At 44.1% G+C, this 23,988-nt stretch overlaps 1 protein-coding gene across 2 annotated transcripts in view; it reads left to right on the top strand.

Annotated features, from left to right (window-relative positions):
• The first annotated feature begins 15,487 nt into the window (after positions 1-15,487).
• The window catches only part of LOC110516364 (glycine receptor subunit beta), a 54,073-nt gene continuing 45,572 nt past the window's right edge, over positions 15,488-23,988 (top strand). Inside the window, exons 1-3 of one of the 2 annotated variants that reach the window (XM_090188499.1) lie at positions 15,488-16,118; positions 18,366-18,473; positions 23,480-23,586. In XM_090188499.1, coding sequence (XP_090044625.1) covers positions 18,367-18,473; positions 23,480-23,586 — 214 coding nt within the window. In that variant the 5' untranslated portion in view covers positions 15,488-16,118; position 18,366. The remainder of the gene's footprint in view (positions 16,119-18,365; positions 18,474-23,479; positions 23,587-23,988) is intronic. The other variant, XR_016484015.1, reaches the window with a different exon arrangement.

Raw genomic sequence — 23,988 nt, 5'->3', positions numbered from 1 at the left:
TTTAACCATTCTAAAAACTATACCTAACCCTACAAGACAGACAGTCCTTTAAACCCAACAAACGGGTTAATCTACAAGTGGGCAACAATGGGGCCTACTACTTTGGCCGGCCGCGCCCGGACCCCTCGGCCCGCGCGTATATGATGTGGAGTGCACACCCCTCCCTTCCCCCCCTTCGGCTTCCACGTGTCAGAGATGGAAGTGGATCAACCCGACTCAAAACTAGAAACTAACCCTAACCCCTAACCCTAACCCCCTAACCCTAACCCTAACCCCTAACCCTAACCCTTAACCCTAACCCTCTAACCCTAACCCTAACCCCTAACCCTAACCCTACAAACGGAACCCACTTCCAGGAGCACCCCATCACTCACCTTACCATATCAGGGTTACAGTCACATATAGGCTGGACCTGTGGGCAGCGAAAGAGGGTAGAACGGGAGTGGATCCAGCACCTACAGACAATAACGCCAAATGGCCTGAACGAGAGGTTTTAGAAAATGGGTTTTAACAGACAGGAAAATGGATGGAGAAGAACATGGTTTTATTCATATTTTATTTTTACTCTCTATATATTTATGGTTTGTTTGGTTTTAGTTTGGCACTTCCTCTTTTAGGTATTTCCTTTCCTTTAAAAAAACAATTTTTTATTTATTTTTTATTTTACCTTTATTTAACCAGGTAAGATAAAGCAAAGCAGTTCGACACATACAACGACACAAAGTTACACATGGAGTAAAACAAACATACAGTCAATAATACAGTATAAACAAGTCTATATACAATGTGAGCAAATGAGGTGAGAAGGGAGGTAAAGGCAAAAAAGGCCATGGTGGCAAAGTAAATACAATATAGCAAGTAAAACACTGGAATGGAAGTTTTGCAATGGGAGAATGTGCAAAATAAATTAATTAATTAAATACAGTTGGGAAAGAGGTAGTTGTTTGGGCTAAATTATAGGTGGGCTATGTACAGGTGCAGTAATCTGTGAGCTGCTCTGACAGTTGGTGCTTAAAGCTAGTGAGGGAGATAAGTGTTTCCAGTTTCAGAGATTTTTGTAGTTCGTTCCAGTCATTGGAAGCAGAGAACTGGAAGGAGAGGCGGCCAAAGAAAGAATTGGTTTTGGGGGTGACTAGAGAGATATACCTGCTGGAGCGTGTGCTACAGGTGGGAGATGCTATGGTGACCAGCGAGCTGAGATAAGGGGGGACTTTACCTAGCAGGGTCTTGTAGATGACATGGAGCCAGTGGCGACGAGTATGAAGCGAGGGTCAGCCAACGAGAGCGTACAGGTCGCAATGGTGGGTAGTATATGGGGCTTTGGTGACAAAACGGATTGCACTGTGATAGACTGCATCCAATTTCTTGAGTAGGGTATTGGAGGCTATTTTGTAAATGACATCGCCAAAGTCGAGGATTGGTAGGATGGTCAGTTTTACAAGGGTATGTTTGGCAGCATGAGTGAAGGATGCTTTATGGCGAAATAGGAAGCCAATTCTAGATTTAACTTTGGATTGGAGATGTTTGATATGGGTCTGGAAGGAGAGTTTACAGTCTAACCAGACACCTAAGTATTTGTAGTTGTCCACGTATTCTAAGTCAGAGCCGTCCAGAGTAGTGATGTTGGACAGGCGGGTAGGTGCAGGTAGCAATCGGTTGAAGAGCATGCATTTAGTTTTACTTGTATTTAAGAGCAATTGGAGGCCACGGAAGGAGAGTTGTATGGCATTGAAGCTTGCCTGGAGGGTGGTTAACACAGTGTCCAAAGAAGGGCCGGAAGTATACAGAATGGTGTCGTCTGCGTAGAGGTGGATCAGAGACTCACCAGCAGCAAGAGCGACCACATTGATACAGAGAAGAGAGTCGGTCCAAGAATTGAACCCTGTGGCACCCCCATAGAGACTGCCAGAGGTCCGGACAGCAGACCCTCAGATTTAACACACTGAACTCTATCAGAGAAGTAGTTGGTGAACCAGGCGAGGCAATCATTTGAGAAACCAAGGCTGTCGAGTCTGCCGATGAGGATGTGGTGATTGACAGAGTCGAAAGCCTTGGCCAGATCAATGAATACGGCTGCACAGTAATGTTTCTTATCGATGGCGGTTAAGATATCGTTTAGGACCTTGAGCGTGGCTGAGGTGCACCCATGACCAGCTCTGAAACCAGATTGCATAGCAGAGAAGGTATGGTGAGATTTGAAATGGTCGGTAATCTGTTTGTTGACTTGGCTTTCGAAGACCTTAGAAAGGCATGGTAGGATAGATATAGGTCTGTAGCAGTTTGGGTCAAGAGTGTCACCCCCTTTGAAGAGGGGGATGACCGCAGCTGCTTTCCAATCTTTGGGAATCTCAGACGACACGAAAGAGAGGTTGAACAGGCTAGTAATAGGGGTGGCAACAATTTCGGCAGATAATTTTAGAAAGAAAGGGTCCAGATTGTCTAGCCCGGCTGATTTGTAGGGGTCCAGATTTTGCAGCTCTTTCAGAACATCAGCTGAATGGATTTGGGAGAAGGAGAAATGGGGAAGGCTTGGGCGAGTTGCTGTTGGGGGTGCAGTGCTGTTGACTGGGGTAGGAGTAGCCAGGTGGAAAGCATGGCCAGCCGTAGAAAAATGCTTATTGAAATTCTCAATTATGGTGGATTTATCAGTGGTGACAGTGTTTCCTATCTTCAGTGCAATGGGCAGCTGGGAGGAGGTGTTCTTATTCTCCATGAACTTTACAGTGTCCCAGAACTTTTTTGAGTTAGTGTTGCAGGAAGCAAATTTCTGCTGGAAAAAGCTAGCCTTGGCTTTTCTAACTGCCTGTGTATAATGGTTTCTAGCTTCCCTGAACAGCTACATATCACGGGGGCTGTTCGATGCTAATGCAGAACGCCATAGGATGTTTTTGTGTTGGTTAAGGGCAGTCAGGTCTGGGGAGAACCAAGGGCTATATCTGTTCCTGGTTCTAAATTTCTTGAATGGGGCATGTTTATTTAAGATGGTTAGGAAGGCATTTAAAAAAAATATCCAGGCATCCTCTACTGACGGGATGAGATCAATATCCTCCCAGGATACCCCGGCCAGGTCGATTAGAAAGGCCTGCTCGCTGAAATGTTTCAGGGAGCGTTTTACAGTGATGAGTGGAGGTCGTTTGACCGCTGACCCATTACGGATGCAGGCAATGAGGCAGTGATCGCTGAGATCTTGGTTGAAGACAGCAGAGGTGTATTTAGAGGGGAAGTTGGTTAGGATGATATCTATGAGGGTGCCCGTGTTTAAGGCTTTGGGGAGGTACCTGGTAGGTTCATTGATAATTTGTGTGAGATTGAGGGCATCAAGTTTAGATTGTAGGATGGCTGGGGTGTTAAGCATGTTCCAGTTTAGGTCGCCTAGCAGCACGAGCTCTGAAGATAGATGCGGGGCAATCAGTTCACATATGGTGTCCAGAACACAGCTGGGGGCAGAGGGTGGTCTATAGCAGGCGGCAACGGTGAGAGACTTGTTTTTAGAGAGGTGGATTTTTAAAAGTAGAAGTTCAAATTGTTTGGGTACAGACCTGGATAGTAGGACAGAACTCTGCAGGCTATCTTTGCAGTAGATTGCAACACCGCCCCCTTTGGCAGTTCTATCTTGTCTGAAAATGTTGTAGTTTGGAATGAACATTTCTGCATTTTTGGTGGTCTTCCTAAGCCAGAATTCAGACACAGCTAGAACATCCGGGTTGGCAGAGTGTGCTAAAGCAGTGAATAGAACACACTTAGGGAGGAGGCTTCTAATGTTAACATGCATGAAACCAAGGCTATTACGGTTACAGAAGTCGTCAAAAGAGAGCGCCTGGGGAATAGGAGTGGAGCTAGGCACTGCAGGGCCTGGATTCACCTCTACATCGCCAGAGGAACATAGGAGGAGTAGAATAAGGGTGCGACTAAAAGCACTAAAAATTGGTCGTCTAGAACGTCTGGAATAGAGAGTAAAAGGAGGTTTCTGGGGGCGATAAAATAGCATCAAGGTATAATGTACAGACAAAGGTATGGTAGGATGTGAATACAGTGGAGGTAAACCTAGGTATTGAGTGATGAAGAGAGAGATATTGTCTCTAGAAACATAATTGAAACCAGGAGATGTCATTGCATGTGTGGGTGGTGGAACTAATAGGTTGGATAAGGTATAGTGAGCAGGACTAGAGGCTCTACAGTGAAATAAGCCAATAAACACTAACCAGAACAGCAATGGACAAGACATATTGACATTAAGGAGAGGCATGCTTAGTTGAGTGATCAAAAGGGGTCCAGTGAGTGGAGAGGTTGGTTGGGGGTCACGACGATTTAGACAGCTAGCCAGGCCATCGGTAGCAAGCTAGCATAGGATGGAGGTCTGTTGTTAGCCCCCTCTAGCGTTCCGTCAGTAGATTAGTGGGGTTCCGTGTGGTAGAGGGGATTAATCCAAATCACACAACAACAACAAAAATAAGAACAATAGATATAGTTATAGAGGCCCAAGGAGAAAACGTAATAATAATAAAAATAAATAAATTGTCCGATTGTCTATTCAGATAGCAGCCGGTAAGACTAACTAAGACTAGCTAACGGTTAGCAGGCCGCAGATGGGAGTTCAGGTAACGTCGCGACGGAGGAGCCAGCCGGATCTCCTTCGGGTAGATAACGTCTGCAGTCCAGTTGTGAAGGCCCGGTGGGGTTCCGCGTAGGCAGTAAAACGGGTCCGGATAGGTGACTGCAGCCCAGGAGTGATTGATGGAACTCAGGAGTGATTGACGGAGCTGGCTAGCTCTGGAATAATTGATGTTTGCTCCGGAATCAACAAAAGCCGATAGTCACACGGATAGCAGCTAGCTAGCTGTGAGATCCGGCTATGAATGTCCAGAGAGCTGTTGAAATCGACATGGAGAGAAAAATTGGTCCGGTATGTTCCGTTCCGAGCCGCGCTGCGCCGTACAAAACTGGCGATAGATTTTCGAGCTAAAGGATAGCTGATGACCACAAACCGTGGTTAGCTGAATACTAACGATTAGCTTCTGGATTAGCTTCTGGGCTAGCTTCTGGCTAGCTCCTGGCTAGTTTCTGGCTAGCTTCTTGGAGTTTCTGGCTAGCTTCTTGGAGGATTACAGATTTGAGGTAAATAATCCTTTTTTATAAATATAAATTGGTGAGGCGGGTTGCAGGAGAGTGTTTTGAAGATGAGTTGATGGAAAATAAAAATAAAATGTATGTGAAAAAAGTTGTAAATATATATATATACAGGACACGCCAAGACAAGGACAAAAGACGTCTGAACTGCTATGCCATCTTGGTTAGTAATAAATAATAATAATAAAACCATTTAAATGCACAATATGGCGTTTATGTTCATATTTAACAACACTATGGTTGAATGAATCTCTTACCACATCGACTTCTGCACTGCCACCCAGAAAAAGAGGCAACTTGGAGCTTACCTCAGTTTAATTTATGATCCTAGGAGGACATCTACGGGCCTTTTCAAGTACTACACCTATTATATTAGATCATCAGAAATGGGAGGGATAAACAGGAGATAGGCCTGTGCACCGTAAAACTAACTAGTTGAAACTAAACACAATTATATTCAAAACCTAACCCCCTAACCCTAACCCTAACCCCTAACCCTAACCCCTAACCCCTAACCCAAACCCTAACCCTAACCCCTAACCCCTAACCCAAACCCCTAACCCAAACCCTAACCCTAACCCCTAACCCCCCTAACCCAAACCCTAACCCTAACCCCTAACCCCTAACCCAAACCCCTAACCCTAACCCTAACCCTAACCCTAACCCCCCTAACCCTAACCCTAACCCCTAACCCTAACCCTAACCCTAACCCCTAACTCTAACCCTAACCCCTAACCCCTAACCCAAACCCTAACCCTAACCCTAACCCCTAACCCAAACCCTAACCCTAACCCAAACCCTAACCCCTAACCCAAACCCTAACCCGAACCCTAACCCTAACCCCTAACCCCTAACCCTAACCCTTGTGCAGGTCCGGGCCTCAGTTGGCTGCCATGTGTCCCTGTCGAGTGGTCAGTCATTGAACTACCAGAGTTCAAGAAACTTGAAAAATAATATATGTATATATATTTTTTTTTATTTGAATTGTTTCCTATTGGTCAATGGTCCATGGTCACCCAAAGAGAAGAAAATACATATTTTGTTAAATATAAATTTGTTCCCTAGGGATTATTGGTACAGGATCCAAGGGATCATTTAGGATAAATATAAAGTGAATTTTTAAGAGTCCGTGGTCACGGTAACTCTGAAATGCCATTAAAGATCTATGTTTCCGGTCCTAATGGCCACCTTTCTATTTTTAGGGGAGCCTACTGGTAAAAAAGGCCCTGTTGGCTCAGTATTGGTGTCTGTCCGTCAGTAGGGTTGGGACCAAGGATGGGTGGGGATACACATGCATACACACATGAACATAAAGGGGGATGTGCCTATACATATATTTTTTACATATACAAAAGCATACACATACATCCCCACAAGTGGTGTGAGGTATAACATACAACGTCACACTCCACTACATCCTAGTGTGTGCATATATATGAGAGCTGTGTAAAAATCCAATTAAGGAAAGAAAAGTGTACAAATAAAATAGTAGCCAAAAGGAGACTCCTCCGACGTCTATGTGGAATCTGCCTTCCTTACAGCAACACTACAGATCTAGAGGAGTCCCAGCCACGACGCGTTTCTGCCTTACCCGGCTTCATCAGGTAGCAGGGAGGAGAATATTTAAATAAAATTGAAATAAAAGGTGCAAAAAGTAGTAAAAATGTATGTATTTTGTATGTATGTATGTATAATTTTAAACCGTCCCCTCGCCCATACCCGGGCGCGAACCAGGGACCTTCTGCACACATCAACAACTGACAACCACGAAGCGTCGTTACCCATCGCTCCACAAAAGCCGCGGCCCTTGCAGAGCACTACTTCAAGGTCTCAGAGCAAGTGACGTCACTGATTGAAACGCTATTTAGCGCCCACGCTAACTAAGCTAGCCGTTTCACATCTGTTACACTCACCCCCCTTTTGACCTTCCTCCTTTTTCCGCAGCAACCAGTAATCCGGGACAACAACATCAATTAAGTATAAATTTAGACCGTCCCCTCGCCCATACCCGGGCGCGAACCAGGGACCTTTCTGCACATATCAACAACTGACACCTACGAAGCGTCGTTACCCATCGCTCCACAAAAGCCGCGGCCCTCGCAGAGCAAGGGGAACTACTACTTCAAGGTCTCAGAGCAAGTGACGTCACTGATTGAAACGCTATTTAGCGCCCACGCTAACTAAGCTAGCCGTTTCACATCTGTTACATATATATATCTACATGTACAGTAGACTGTATAATTTACTTGCCTTGAATGTAGTCCTGGTTGGGTGTGTGGAGCGAAATGCTGCCTGTCCGGTGGCCTCCCTGTAAAGTTGTGAGGAGTGCTACCTCTCTGGTGTGTGCATGTGTGGGCCAGGTGGCTTAGGTTATTTTGATTGGTCTGCACTGTTACTAGGTAGGATAGCCGGTAACAGGTTGTGGTGTGGAGGTTTCAGATAAAGGTGAGAGTGGAATGGGGATGCAGTAAAGTGGATGGGCAGTTGGAGTAGAGGTCAAGCACACCTAACAACAATACAATGGAGACCCAATATGATAAATGTTCAACCTTGTAGTGACACAAGGTTTTCAAAATGTTATTTGGTATGAATGAAGAATGGAGTGTGACAAAACAGGGGACACAAAACATTGTAAGGGACAGACAAGGTTAACAACATGAGGTCAGGTACAGATACATGTACACACACACACACACCTACACAGAGGGGTTAGAACTGGGGTTGCAGTTCGGGTTAGGAATGGTAGGGGTTAGAATAGTTGAGGTTAGGGTTAGGGTGGGTAAGGTTAGGGTCAAAGTTAGAATGGTTAAGGTTGGCATTAGGGTTAGGGTTAAGGACAAAGTAAGGGTGATTGAGGTTAGGTTTAGAGTAAGAATGGTTGCGGTCAGGGTTAGAATGGTTAACGTTAGGTTACCTGTAGGTGAGGAGTTGGTTAAATCTTGTAAGGTCCAATTAACAAATAGGGATCACAGTACATTATAAGAGACAGACAAGGTTAACAACATAAGGTCAGACACAGACACATATACTAATACACACACACACACAGGGGGGTTCGGGCTAGGATTGCAGTTAAGGTTAGGGGCTAGGGTTAGGGTTAGGATTAGTGTTAGTGTTAGGAATGGTTAGGGTTAGGATGGTTAAGGTTAGGGGCTAGGGCTAGGGTTAGGATTAGTGTTAGTGTTAGGAATGGTTAGGGTTAGGATGGTTAAGGTTAGGGTTGGGGTGGTTAAGGTTTAGGGTAAGAATGGTTAAGGCTAGGGTAGAGTTCAGTTAGAATGGTTAAGGTTAGGGTTAGGTTTAGAGTTAGGATGGTTAAGGTTTGTGTTGGGTTTAGAATGGTTAAGGTTAGGGTAAGAATGGTTAAGGTTAGGGTTAAAGTCAAAGTTAGAATGGTTAAGGTTAGGTTTAGGGTATGAATGTTTCAGGTTAGGGTTGGAATGGTTCCGGTTAGGTGAGGGGTTGGGTGAGGGGTTGGGTAGGTCTTGTGGGGTCCAATTTTAAATGGATGTAAAAAGCATTATATATATATATATATATATAGGTAATAGGTAATAGGTAATATATATATATATATATATGTATATAGGTAATAGGTAATATATATATATATATATATATATGTATATAGGTAATAGGTAATATATATATATATATATATATGTATATAGGTAATAGGTAATATATATATATATATATGTATATAGGTAATAGGTAATATATATATATATGTATATAGGTAATAGGTAATATATATATATATATATATAGGTAATAGGTAATATATATATATGTATATAGGTAATAGGTAATATATATATATATATGTATATATATAATGCTTTTTACATCCGTTTAAAATATCGAGTGGTGTGGTCATGATGTCTAGGTCCGCTTGTCAACGGATGTGGAAAGCATAGTGCAACCTAGGAGTTTACTCCCCATCGGATCCTTTTCTCTTAGCTCCATGTTGTCTATGTATTTACTTCCGTGTTCGTCAGTCTTTAGGTCCTGGATGTTTTCAATCATGTTGTGTAATTCAGGGGTTATTCCCTTCCAGGATCCTAACTCTGAATCAGCCCATGTCTAGTCGAATCCAGCTGGTTTGTGTGGGTATACTCTGCGTAGGATCAGGCAAAACCATCGAGTTGCGTACCTTGTGCAGGTCCGGGCCTCAGTTGGTTGCCATGTGTCCCTGTCGAGTGGTCAGTCATTGAACTACCATTGGTTTGATCAGACAAAAACTCAGAAGGCGAGCCCTCTTTGTGGCCGCCATGCATCCGCCCTTGGAGTTCCGTCCTGTATTTCGGTAGGTGTATAGGGGGTTTTAGGATCAGGCAAACAACATCTGGCTTTTGCATCGTACGTCTGCCAGGAGTCATAGTTGATTGCCATGTTCCATCCCACATATCTTGGTCGTAGGTGATTCAGTGGTTCAGGTGATAGTGACCAGTGGAGCTACTCCCTTCCAGGATTGTAACGTTTCCAGAGGTATATCCTCCCTAGACAGTGAATTTGTTCGTAGTCCAGGTAAAAAAGTGGATCGGTTGTCCAGGCTTAGTGCGGCGGGGTAAGGGGTCCCCCAGTGAAAATTTGTGGGATCCAATTCTCCACCAGACATAATCTGGGCACCCCAGGGATTACACGGCCGAGGCGATACTCCAGGCGCAGCACCTGACCCCAAAGCCCCACTTTCTAGGTCTAAGGTACCCCAACACGCTAGGGAGACCCACACGCTACTGGACATACTGCCAATCTAATTCTAAACTGGGGTAGAAAGTCATCCAGCGCGGTATGTGAGTCCCCTGTTTGTATGGAGCTGGGGGGGTTGAGCATTTCGGTCTGCCAACAGGACCCCGGGAAGTCCCGGAGGAGTCCAGTCCATCCATTTCATCCCGTCTTCTTGCTTGGTGTATGGAGGAGCCTAATTGCTTAGGGTGTAATTGCTGCGGGTGAGTCGCCAAGGTCGGGGTCCCAAGAGTAGTTGGAGAAAAAAGGTTCTCGTCCGTTGGGGGTGCTGGTGGGTTTCTTCAAAGAGGTATTTTTGGAAGGATGGTGAGTTGGTGAGGGTTATTAGTTTGTAAATTTAGTTATTTATGTTCTATTTTATAGTTTATTTTCGTCAAGGGTCCATGTTCATGGTAACCCAAAGAGAAGAAAATTAATATTTTGTTAAATAAAATTTGTTCCCTAGTGATTATTGGTACAGGATCTAAGGGATCATTTAGGATAAATATAAAGTGCATTTTTAGTGGCTAGTGATACATTTATTACATCAATTTTTCCATTATTAAAGTGACTAGAGTTGAGTCAGTATGTTAGTAGCAGCCACTCAATGTTAGTGATGGCTGTTTAAAAGTCTGATGGCCTTGAGATAGAAGCTGTTTTTCAGTCTCTCGGCCCCCGCTTTGATGCACCTGTAATGACCTCGCCTTCTGGATGATAGCGGGGTGGACAGGCATTGGCTCGGGTGGTTGTTGTCCTTGATGATGTTTTGGCCTTCCGGTGACATCGGGTGGTGTAGGTGTCCTGGAGGGCAGGTAGTTTGCCCCCGGTGATGCGTTGTGCAGACCTCACTACCCTCTGGAGAGCCTTATGGTTGTGGGCGGAGCAGTTGCCGTACCAGGCAGTGATACAGCCCAAAAGGATGCTCTCGATTGTGCATCTGTAAAAGTTTGTGAGTGTCTTTGGTGACAAGCCAAATTTCTTCTCACTCCTGAGGTTGAAGAGGCGCTGCTGCGCCTTCTTTACCACACTGTCTGTGTGGGTGGACCATTTCAGTTTGTCCGTGATGTGTATGCCAAGGAACTTAAAACTTTCCACCCTCTCCACTACTGTGCCGTCGATGTGGATAGGCGGCTGCTCCCTCTGCTGTTTCCTGAAGTCCACGATCATCTCCTTTGTTTTGTTAACATTGAGTGTGAGGTTATTTTCCTGACACCACACTCCGAGGGCCCTCACCTCCTCCATGTAGGTCGTCTCGTTGTTGTTGGTAATCAAGCCTACCACTGTAGTGTTGTCTGCAAACTTGATGATTGAGTTGGAGGCGCTCCCTTGTGGGGCCCCAGTGTTGAGGATTTATTTTTTAATTTTTAATTTTACTAGGCAAGTCAGTTAAGAACAAATTCTTATTTTCAATGACGGCCTAGGAACAGTGGGTTAACTGCCTGTTCAGGGGCAGAACGACAGATTTGTACCTTGTCAGCTCAGGGATTTGAACTTGCAACCTTCCAGTTACTAGTCCAACGCTCTAACCACTAGGCTACCCTGCCGCCAGGATCAGCTGGGTGGAGATGTTGTTACCAACCCTCACCACCTGGGGGCGGCCCGTCAGGAAGTCCAGGACCATGTTGCACAGGGCGGGGTTGAGACCCAAGTCCTCCAGCTTAATAACGATTTTGGAGGGACAGCATTCTTACAGGTATTCCTCTTGTCCAGATGGGATAGGATGGGATAGGGCAGTGTGCAGTGTGCAGTGCGATTGCGATTGCGTCGTCTGTGGACCTATTGGGGCGGTAAGCAAATTGGAGTGGGTCTAGGGTGTCAGGTAGGGTGGAGGGGATATGGTCCTTGACTAGTCTCTCAAAGCACTTCATGATGACGGAAGTGAGTGCTACGGGTTAGCAGTAGTCATTTAGCTTAGTTACCTTAGCTTTCTTGGGAACAGGAACAATGGTGACCCTCTTGAAGCATGTGGGAACAGCAGACTGGGATAAGGATTGATTGAATATGTCTGTAAACACACCAGCCAGCTGGTCTGCGCATGCTCTGAGGACACGGCTGGGGATGCCGTCTGGGCCGGCAGCCTTGCGAGGGTTAACAGGATTAAATGTTTTACTCACGTTGGCTGCGGTGAAAGAAAGCCTGCAGCTTTTGTTAGCGGGCCGTGTCAGTGGCACTGTATTGTCCTCAAAGCAAGCAAAGAAGTTGTTTAGTTTGTCTGGGAGCAAGACATCGTGGTCCGCAATGGGGCTGGATTTTCTTTTGTAGTCTGTGATTGACTGTAGACCCTGCCACATACCTCTCGTGTCTGAGCTGTTGAATTGCGACTCTTCTTTGTCTCTATATTGACGCTTAGCTTGTTTGATTGCCTTGCGAAGGGAATAGCTACACTGTTTGTATTCGCTCTTGTTTCCGTTTGCGTTGCCATGATTAAACGCAGTGGTTCTGCTTTCAATTTTGCATGAATGCTGCCATCAATCCATGGATTCTGGTTGGGGAATGTTTTAATAGACGCTGTGGGTACAACATCACTGATGCACTTGCTAATAAACTCGCTCACAGAATCAGCGTATTCATCAATGTTGTTGTTCTACGCTTTGCGGACCATACCTAAATATGATTATCAATCAGAGACAACGATAAACAGCTGCCTCTGATTGGGAACCATACCAGGCCAACATAGATATCTAATTCCCCTAGATAACCCACCCGTAATCACACCCCGACCTAACCAACATAGATATCTAATTCCCCTAGATAACCCACCCTTAATCACACCCTGACCTAACCAACATAGAGAATAAACAGCTCTCTATGCTCAGGGCGTGACACCTGGGTATCTGAAGTTGTCCACATATTCTAGGAACCGTCCAGAGTAGTGATGCTAGTCGGGCGGGCGGGTCCGGGCAGCGAACGGTTGAAAAGCATGCATTTGGTTTTACTAGCATTTAAGAGCAGTTGAAGGCTACGGAAGGAGTGTTGTATGGCATTGAAGCTCGTTTGTATACAGAATGGTGTCGTCTGCGTAGAGGTGGATCAGAAAATCACCAGCAGCAAGAGCAACATCGTTGATATAGACAGAGAAAAGAGTCGGCTCGAAAATTTAACCCTGTGGCACCCCCATAGAGACTGCCAGAGGTCCGGAAAACAGGCCCTCCGATTTGACACACTGTCTGCGAAGTAGTTGGTGAACCAGGCGAGGCAGTCATTAGAGAAACCAAGGCTATTGAGTCTGCCGATAAGAATACGGTGATTGACAGAGTCGAAAGCCTTGGCCAGGTCGATGAAGACAGCTGCACAGTACTGTCTTTTATCGATGGCGGTTATGATATCGTTTAGTACCTTGAGCGTGGCTGAGGTGCACCCATGACCAGCTCGGAAACCGGATTGCACAGCGGAGAAGGTACGGTGGGATTCGAAGAAGACTTTAGAAAGGCAGGGCAGGATGGATATTGATCTATAACAGTTTGGGTCTAGAGTATCACCCCCTTTGAGGAGGGAGATGACCGCAGCAGCTTTCCAGTCTTTAGGGATCTCGGGCGATACGAAAGAGAGGTTGAACAGACTGGTAACAGGGGTTGCAACAATGGCGGCAGATAATTTTAGAAAGAGAGAGTCCAGATTGTCTAGCCCAACTGATTTGTACGGGTCCAGGTTTTGCAGGTCTTTCAGAACATCCGCAATCTGGATTTGGGAGAAGGAGAAGCTGGGGATGCTCGGGCAAGTAGCTGCGGGTGGTGTGGTGCTGTTTGCCGGGGTTGGGGTAGCCAGGAGGAAAGCATGGCCAGCCGTAGAGAAATGCTAATTAAAATGTTTGATTATCATGGTTTTTCGGTGGTGACTGTGTTACCTAGCCTCAGTGCAGTGGGCAGCTGGGAGGAGGTGCTCTTGTTCTCCATGGACTTTGCAGTGTCCCAAAACCTTTTGGAGTTAGAGCTACTGAATGCAGATTTCTGTTTGAAAAAGCTAGCCTTTGCTTTCCTGACTGATTGCTTGTATTGGTTCCTGACTTCCCTGAACAGTTGCATATTGCGGGGACTATTCGATGCTATTGCAGTCCGCCACAGGATGTTTTTTTTGTGCTGGTCAAGGGCAGTCAGGTCTGGAGTGAATCAAGGGCTATATCTGTTCTTAGTTCTACATTTCTTTTCTACTGTAGAATATAAAGACTGTGTTCTATTGTAGAATATAAAGACTTTTCTACTGCAGAATATTAAGACTTTTCTAATGTAGAATATAATTACTTTTCTAGTGTAGAATATAAAGACTGTGTTCTACTGTAGAATATAAAGCCTGTGTTCTACTGTAGCATATAAAGACGGTTCTACTGTAGAATATAAAGACTGTGTTCTACTGTAGAATATAAAGACTGTGTTCTACTGTAGAATATACAGACTGTTCTACTGTAGAATATAAAGACTATGTTCTACTGTAGAAAATAATGACTGTTCTACTGTAGAATATAAAGACTGCGTTCTGCTGTAGAATTTAAAGACTGTTCTACTGTAGAATATAAAGACTGTGTTCTACTGTAGAAAATAATGACTGTTCTACTGTAGAATATAAAGACTGTGTTCTGCTGTAGAATTTAAAGACTGTTCTACTGTAGAATATAAAGACTGTGTTCCAATGTAGAATTTAAGACTGTGTTCTACTGTAGAATGACTGTTCTACTGTAGAATATAAAGACTGTGTTCTTTGGGGTGGGGTTATATCCCTCCTGTTTGGCCCTGTCCGGGGGTGTCCTCGGAGGGGCCACAGTGTCTCCTGACCCCTCCTGTCTCAGCCTTCAGTATTTATGCTGCAGTAGTTTATGTGTCGGGGGGCTAGGGTCAGTTTGTTATATCTGGAGTACTTATTCTGTCCTATTCGGTGTCCTGTGTGAATTTAAGTGTGCTCTCTCTAATTCTCTCTTTCTCTCTTTCTTTCTCTCTCTCTCTCGGAGGACCTGAGCCCTAGGACCATGCCTCAGGACTACCTGACATGATGACTCCTTGCTGTCCCTAGTCCATCTGGCTGTGCTGCTGCTCCAGTTTCAACTGTTCTGCCTTAATATTATTGGACCATGCTGGTCATTTATGAACATTTGAACATCTTGGCCATGTTCTGTTATAATCTCCACCCGGCACAGCCAGAAGAGGACTGGCCACCCCACATAGCCTGGTTCCTCTCTAGGTTTCTTCGTAGGTTTTGGCCTTTCTAGGGAGTTTTTCCTAGCCACCGTGCTTCTACACCTGCATTGCTTGCTGTTTGGGGTTTTAGGTTGGGTTTCTGTACAGCACTTTGAGATATCAGCTGATGTACGAAGGGCTATATAAATCAATTTGATTTGATTTGATTTGTTCTGATGTAGAATTTAAGACTGTGTTCTGCTGTAGAATTTAAGACTGTTCTGCTGTAGAATATAAGACTGTGTTCTACTCTAGAATATAAAGACTGTGTTCTACTCTAGAATATAATGACTGTGTTCTACTCTAGAATATAAAGACTGTGTTCTACTGTAGAATATAAACACTGTGATCTGCAGTAGACCACAAAGAGGGGACCATAAAGAGCATTACAATGACACTGTGCTCGTGCATGGACTCGTGCTGCTAACATGGGGCTTGAGCTACTGCGCATGTTAGAGCTCAGATGCACAAACACGCAACTCTTGACATATACAGTCTCTCTCCCTGCCTCTCTCTCCCTGCCTCTCTCTCACTCTCTCTCCCTGCCTCTCTCACACACACACTCTCTCCCTCTCTCCCTGCTTCTCTCTCACCATCTCTCCCTGCCTCTCTCTCACTCACTCTCCCTGACTCTCTCTCACTCTCTCTCCCTTCCTCTCTCTCTCACACTCTCTCTCCCTGCCTCTCTCACACACCCTCTCTCTTACACACACTCTCTCTCCCTCGTTTTCACAAACTCCCTCACTTTCTCTTACTCACGTACGCTCCCTCCCTTCCTCCTACCCACCCTCTCTCCTCCCTACCTCCCTCTCTCCCTCCCTCCCTCCCCCTCCTACCCACCCTCTATCCTCCCTACCTCCCTCTCTCCCTCCCTCTCTCCCTCCCTCCCCCTCCTACTCACCCTCTCTCCTCTCTACCTCCCTCCCTCCGTCTCTCTTCTGACAGATATATCGTCATTGTGCGGGCAGGCGGAAGGAGCTGGGTTGAACTTGAGAACGGCTCACGAGAGGAGACGGAGGACAGGACATGATGCTGCTGCAGTAACCGACATCGTTGTTAAAACATCGCAGCAACCAGCGTAGCAACCAGAGTGTCAAGGTAAGATCAACAGCTCTCTCTTCATTCTGCAGTAATTCTCATTATGACATTCCATCTCTCCCTCTTTCCCTCTCTCTTTCAATCTCTCCTCTGTACCTCTGTTTCCCTCTCTCCCTCCATCTCTCCCTCTTTCTCTTTCTCCATCTCTCCTCTCTCTGCCTCTCCATCTCTGCCTCTTTCTCTCTCTCTGCCTCTCCATCTCTGCCTCTTTCTCTCTATCTGTCATTCTCTCTCTCTTGGTGTCTGTCTGTCTGTCTGTCTGTCTGTCTGTCTGTCTGTCTGTCTGTCTGTCTGTCTGTCTGTCTGTCTGTCTGTCTGTCTGTCTCAGACTGGCCAATAAAAAGAAAAGGTTAAGATGGACAAAAAATCTCTCCTCTCTCTCTGCCTCTCCATCTCTGTCTCTTTCTCCCTGAGTCGCCTCTTCACTGTTGACATCGAGACTGGTGTTTTGTGGGTAGTATTTAATGAAGCTGCCAGACATTTCTAAGTGACCCCAAACTTTAGAACAGTAGTGTATACTAATACAATTGGTCAGAGAAAGACATTTTTGTTTAACAAATATTACATTTTCTGAAAAAAAAGAGTGGCCAAAATTGGCACCCTTGTTTTCAATACCTCACCTTACGAGGATAACGACACATAGTATTTTTCTAAAATGTTGTATGAGAATGGATAACACATTGAGAGGTATCTTAGACCATTCCTCCATACACTCTTAAAAACATGGTGCTAACTACCACCTAAAAGGGTTCTTCGGCAGCCCCCATAGGAGAAGCCTTTGAAGAACCCTTTTTGAGTTCCATATAGAACCCTTTTTGGTTCCACGTAGAACCCTTTTGAGTTCCATGTAGAACCCTTTACCCAAAATGTGTGGTTTTATTTGAAGAGGGCAGTCCATAAGCACAGACAAAGGATCTGTAAAGATTATGTATGGAGGAACGGTATAAGATCCCTCCCAATGTGTTCGCCAAATCATAAAACATTGTAGAAAAAGGCTCAGTACCGTTTTCATCTTAAGGTGGGGTATTGAAAGGTATTGAAAACAGGGGTGCCAATAATTTTGACCGCTAACTTCTTGAGAGAAAAAAATTAGGATTACTTGTTAAACAAAATCTCTGTCTGAACAATTGTATTTGTATAAAATAATTGTAAAAAAAATGTTGCATACAATGTAGCTCAGTATTTGTTTTATTTATTTTATACAGTATTTTTGCTCATATTTATCAAGGGTTTAATAATGTTGAACCCCACTGTATATCTAAATGTTTATCAAGGGTTTAATAATGTTGAACCCCACTGTATATCTAAATGTTTATCAAGGGTGTTACGGGATTCTTCCGGTGAAGGAGAGGCCAAAATGCAGCGTGGTTACTTGTATACATCTTTAATAAAGATGAAAACACAAACAGTATACAAAAACAATAAACGTGAAAAAACCTAAACAGCCTATCTGGTACAAACAAACACAGAGCAATCACCCATGAAACACTCAAAGACTATGGCTGCCTAAATATGGTTCCCAATCAGAGACAACGATAAACACCTGCCTCTGATTGAGAACCACTCCAGGCAGCCATAGACTATTCTAGACAACCCCACTAACCACTATCCCATAACCTAGAACAAATCCCTAGACAAAACACACCACATAAAATAACCCATGTCACACCCTGGCCTGATCAAAATAATAAAGAAAACACAAAATACTAAGACCAGGGCGTGACAAAGGGTTTAATAATGTTGGACCCCACTGTATATCTAAATGTCTATCAAGGGTTTAATAATGTTGAACCCCACTGTATATCTAAATGTCTATCAAGGGTTTAATAATGTTGAACCCCACTGTATATCTAAATGTCTATCAAGGGTTTAATAATGTTGCACCCCACTGTATATCTAAATGTCTATCAAGGGTTTAATAATGTTGCACCCCACTGTATATCTAAATGTCTATCAAGGGTTTAATAATGTTGCACCCCACTGTATATCTAAATGTCTATCAAGGGTTTAATAATGTTGCACCCCACTGTATATCTAAATGTCTATCAAGGGTTTAATAATGTTGCACCCCACTGTATATCTAAATGTCTATCAAGGGTTCAATAATGTTGAACCCCACTGTATATCTAAATGTTTATCAAGGGTTTAATAATGTTGAACCCCACTGTATATCTAAATGTTTATCAAGGATGTCAACAATGTTGCACCCCACCCCACTGTATATCTAAATGTTTATCTCTCCAACAGAATGGAGCTGATGATAGTTATCCTCCTGCTAACTCTAGCCCAGTCTGCAGAGAGTGGGGGAAAACCAGCTAAGAAAGTCAAGAAGGGAAAGCAAGTCATATGTCCTTCGTAAGTCCTTCCCAGTGGTAGTAGTGGTATCAAATCAAAGTTTATTTGTCACGTGCACCGAATACAACAGGTGTAGTAGACCTTACAGTGAAATGCTTACTTACAGGCTCTAACCCAATAGTGTGAAAAAAAGGTGTGTGTGTGTGTGTGTGTGTGTGTGTGTGTATGTGTGTGTGTGTGTGTGTGTGTGTGTGTGTGTGTGTGTGTGTGTGTGTGTAAGTAAAGAAATAAAACAACAGTAAAAAGACATTTGAAAACAGTAGCACAGACACCGGTTAGTCAGACGTTTTGAGTTAGTATGTACATGTAGGTATGGTTAAAGTGACTATGCATATATGATAAACAGCAGCGTAAAAAGAGGGGTTGGTGGGGGTGGTGGGACACAATGCAGATTGTCCAGGTATCCATTTGGTTACCTGTTCATCAGTCTTATGACTTGGGGGTAAAAACTGTTGAGAAGCCTTTTTGTCCTAGACTTGGCACTCCGGTACCACTTGCCATGCGGTAGTAGAGAGAACAGTCTATGACTGGGCTGGCTGGGGTCTTTGACAATTTTTAGGGCCTTCCACTGACACCGCCTGGTGTAGAGGTCCTGGATGGCAGGCAACTTTGCCCCAGTGATGTACTGGGCCGTACGCAATACCTCTGAAGTGCCTTGCAGTCAAAGGCCGAGCAATTGCCGTACCAGGCAGTGATGAAACCGGTCAGGATGCTCTCGATGTTGCAGCTGTAGAACCTTTTGAGGATCTCAGGACCCATGGCAAATCTTTTTAGTCTCCTGAGGGGGTAAAGGCTTTGTCGTGCCCTCTTCACGACTGTCTTGGTGTGTTTGGAAAATTCTAGTTTGTTGTTGATGTGGACACCAAGGAACTTGAAGCTCTCAACCTGCTCCACTACAGCCCTGTCGATGAGAATGGGGGCGTGCTCGGTCCTTCTTTTCCTGTAGTCCACAATCATCTCCTTAGTCTTGGTTACGTTGAGGGATAGGTTGTTATTCTTGCACCACCCGGCCAGGTCTCTGACCTCCTCCCTATAGACTGTCTCGTCGTTGTCGGTGATCAGGCCGACCACTGTTGTGTCGTCTGCAAACTTAATGATGGTGTTGGAGTCGTGCCTGGCCATGCAGTTGTGGGTGAACAGGGAGTACAGGAGGGGACTGAACATGCACCCCTGGGGAGCTCCAGTGTTGAGGATCAGTGTGGCAGATGTTTTGCTACCTACCCTCACCACCTGGGGGCGGCCCATCAGGAAATCCAGGATCCAGTTGCAGAGGGAGTTGTTTAGTCCCAGGTTCCTTAGCTTAGTGATGAGCTTTGAGGGTACTATGGTGTTGAACGCTGAGCTGTAGTCAATGAATAGCATTCTCACATAGGTGTTCCTTTTGTCCAGCTGGGAAAGGGCAGTGTGGAGTGCAATAGAGATTGCATTATCTGTGGATCTGTTTGGACGGTATGCAAATTTGAGTGGGTCTAGGGTTTCTGGGATAATGGTGTTGATGTGAGCCATTACCAGCCTTTCAAAGCACTTAATGCCTACTGACGTGAGTGCTACGGGTCTGTTGTCATTTAGGCAGGCTGCCTTTGTGTTCTTGGGCAGAAGGACTGTGGTGGTCTGCTTGAAACATGTTGGTATTACAGACTCAGTCAGGGACATGTTGAAAATATCAGTGAAGACACCTGGGTCAGCACATGCCCGGAGCACACATCCTGGTAATACGTCTGGCCCCGCACCCTTGTGTATGTTGACCTGTTTAAAGGTCTTACTCACATCGGCTACGGAGAGCGTGATCACACAGTCGTTCGGAACAGCTGTTGCTCTCAATCATGCCTCAGTGTTGCTTGACTCGAAGTGAGCATAGAAGTGATTTAGCTCGTCTGGTAGGCTCGTGTCACTGGGCAGCTCGCGGCTGTGCTTCCCTTTGTAGTCTGTAATAGTTTACAAGCCCTGCCACAGCCGACGGGCTTCGGAGCTGGTGTAGTATAATTCAGTCTTAGCCCTGTATTATCACTTTGCCTGTTTGATGGTTCGTCGCAGGGCATGGCGGGATTTCTTGTAAGCTTTGGGTTAGAGTCCCGCACATTGAAAGCGGCAGCTCTACCCTTTAGCTCCGTGTAAATGTTACCTGTAATCCATGGCTTCTGGTTGGGGTATGTACGTACAGTCACTGTGGGGACGACGTCCTCGATGCACTTATTGATAAAGCCAGTGACTGATGTGGTGTACTCCTCAATGCCATCGGAAGAATCCCGGAACATGTTCCAGTCTGTGCTAGCAAAACAGTCCTGTAGTTTAGCATCTGCTTCATCTGACCACTTTTTTATAGACCGAGTCACTGGTGCTTCCTGCTTTAATTTTTGCGTGTAAGCAGGAATCAGGAGGATAGAGTTGTGGTCGGATTTACCAAATGGACGGCGAGGGAGAGCTTTGTACGCGTCTCTGTGTGTGGAGTACAGGTGATCTAAAATGTTTGTTCCCTCTGGTTGCACATTTAACATGTTGATAGAGATTTGGTAGAACTGATTTAAGTTTCCCTGCATTAAAGTCTCCGGCCACTAGGAGTGCCGCCTCTGGGTGAGTGGTTTCCTGTTTGCTTATATCTTTATACAGCTGACTGAGTGCGGTCTTATAAACATCCACGAAAAGTATAGCTGAGAACTCTCTAGGCAAGTACTGTGGCCTGCAATTTATCACAATATACTCTACTTCAGGTGATCCAAATCTAGAGACTTCCTTAGATTTCATGCACCAGCTGTTGTGAACAAATATTCACAGACAGCCCCTCCCTCGTCTTACCGTAGTGTGCTGTTCTATCCTGCCGGTGCAGTGTATATCCCGCTAGCTGAATATCCATTCAGCCACGATTACGTTTTTCAGCCACAACAGTTTTTAAGGTCCCGTTGGTAGAATATTCGTAATCGTACCTCGTCTAGTTTATTGTTCAATGATTGCACGTTGGCGAGTAATATTGACTGTAACGGCAGCTTTCCTACTCGCCTTCTGCGGGTCCTGACGAGGAATCCGGCTCTTCGTCCTCTGTACCTGTGTCGCTTCCTCTTGCGAATAACTGGGATGTCGGCCCTGCCGGGTGTTTGGAGAATATCATGTGAGTCTTGCTTGTTGTTGAAAAAATCTTTGTCTAATCCGAGGTGAGTGATCGCTGCCCTGATATATCCAGAAGCTCTTTGTCTAATCCGAGGTGAGTGATCGCTGTCCTGATATACAGAAACTCTTTGTCTAATCCGAGGTGAGTGATCGCTGCCCTGATATATCTAGAAGCTCTTTGTCTAATCCGAGGTGAGTGATCGCTGCCCTGATATACAGAAGCTTGTTTTTGCCGTAAAATACGGTTGCAGAAATATTATGTACAAAATATGTTACAAATAACGTGAAAAAAACCACATAATAGCACAATTAGTTGGGAGCCCATAAAACTGCTGCCATTTTTTCCTGCGCCATTTTAGTAGTAGTAGTATCAGTAGTTTAATTAGTAGTAGCAGTAGCAGTAGTTTAATTAGTAGTAGCAGTAGCAGTAGTTTAATTAGTAGTAGCAGTAGCAGTAGTTTAATTAGTAGTAGCAGTAGTAGTAGTTGTAGTAAAAATAGTGATGGTGGTGTTAGTAATAGTAGTAGTAGTTAGTAGTAGTAGTAGTAGTTTAATTAGTAGTAGCACTAGCAGTAGTAGTAAAAATAGTGGTGGTGTTAGAAGTACTAGTAGTAATGGTAGTAGTAGTAGTAGTAGTAGTAATGATAATAGTATTAGTAGTAGTAGTAGTAGTAGTAATGATAATAGTATTAGTAGTAGTAGTAGTAGTAGTAATGGTAATAGTAGTAGTAGTAATAATAGTAGTAGTAGTAGTTTAATTAGTAGTAGCAGTAAAAATAGTGGTGGTGGTAGAAGTAGTAGTAATAGTAGTAATAGTTGTAGAGGTAGTAGTAGTAGAGATTGTAGTAGTAATAGTAGTAATAGTAGTAGAGGTAGTAGTTGTAATAATAATGTTGGTGGTAGTAGTAGTAGTAGTAGAGGTTGTAGTAGTAGTAGTAGTAGAGGTTGTAGTAGTAGTAGTAGTAATAGTAGTAGAGGTAGTAGTAGTAGCAGTAGTAGTAGAGGTTGTAGTAGTAGTAGTAGTAGTAGAGGTAGTAGCAGGAGTAGTAGCAGTGATAGTAGTACCATCAGTAGTAGTAGTAGTAGTAATAATGTTGGTGGTAGTAGCAGTAGCAGTAGAGGTTGTAGTAGTAGTAGTAGTAGTAGGTTGTAGTAGTAGTAGTAGTATAGAGGTTGTTGTAGTAGTAGTAGTATAGAGGTTGTTGTAGTAGTAGTAGTAGTAGTAATAGTAGCAGTAGTAGTAGAGGTTGTTGTAGTAGTAGTACTAGTAGTACTAGTATAGAGGTTGTTGTAGTAGTAGAGGTTGTTGTAGTAGTAGTAGTAGAAGTAGTAGTAGAGGTTGTAGTAGTAGTAGTAGTAGAGGTTGTAGTAGTAGTAGTAGTAGTAGAGTTTGTAATAGTAGTAGTATAGAGGTTGTTGTAGTAGTAGTAGTAGTAGTAGTAGAGGTTGTAGTAGTAGTAGCAGTAGTAGAGGCTGTAGTAGTAGTAGCAGTAGTAGAGGTAGTAGCAGTAGCAGGAGTAGTAGCAGTGGTAGTAGTAGCAGCAGTAGTAGTAGAGGTTGTAGTAGTAGTAGTAGTAGTAGTAGTAGCAGTAGTAGCAGTAGTAATAGTAGTAGTAGTAGTAGTAGTAGTAGTATTAGTAGTTCTAGTAGTAGCAGTAGTAGTAGTATTAGTCCTAGTAGTAGTAGTAGTAGTAGCAGTAGTAACAGTAGTAGTAGTAGTAGTAGTAGTAGTAGTAGTAGTATAGTATAGTATAGTATTAGTAGTTCTAGTAGTAGCAGTAGTAGTAGTAGTAGTAGTAGTATAGTATTAGTAGTTCTAGTAGTAGCAGTAGTAGTAGTAGTAGTAACAGTAGTAGTAGTAACAGTAGCAGTAGTAGTAAGTGTATTATGTGTTTGTGTTACAGACAGCTGTCTGCAGAGGAGATTGCTCAGGTACCAGCCAACTCCACCAGCAACATCCTCAACAGGCTGATGGTGACATATGACTCTCGCATACGACCCAACTTTAAAGGTTAGTTACATATATACAACCAACTCCATGGCCTTGTGGTTGGAGTGTTATACAGTAACAACCCACAGTAACAACCCATGACTGAACTGTTATACAGTAACAACTCTAACCCATGACTCTATTGAACTGTTATACAGTAACAACTCTAACCCATGACTCTATTGACCTGTTATACAGTAACAACTCTAACCCATGACTCTATTGAACTGTTATACAGTAACAACTCTAACCCATGACTCTATTGACCTGTTATACAGTAACAACCCATAACTCTATTAAACTGTTATACAGTAACAACCCATTACTCTATTGAACTGTTATACAGTAACAACTCTAACCCATGACTCTATTGAACTGTTATACAGTAACAACCCATAACTCTATTAAACTGTTATACAGTAA

Source organism: Oncorhynchus mykiss, chromosome 10 (assembly GCF_057628025.1).
Source record: "Oncorhynchus mykiss isolate SJ-2025 chromosome 10, ASM5762802v1, whole genome shotgun sequence".
Classification (NCBI taxonomy): Eukaryota; Metazoa; Chordata; class Actinopteri; order Salmoniformes; family Salmonidae; genus Oncorhynchus; species Oncorhynchus mykiss.
This window is presented reverse-complemented; position numbering and strand designations above follow the sequence as displayed.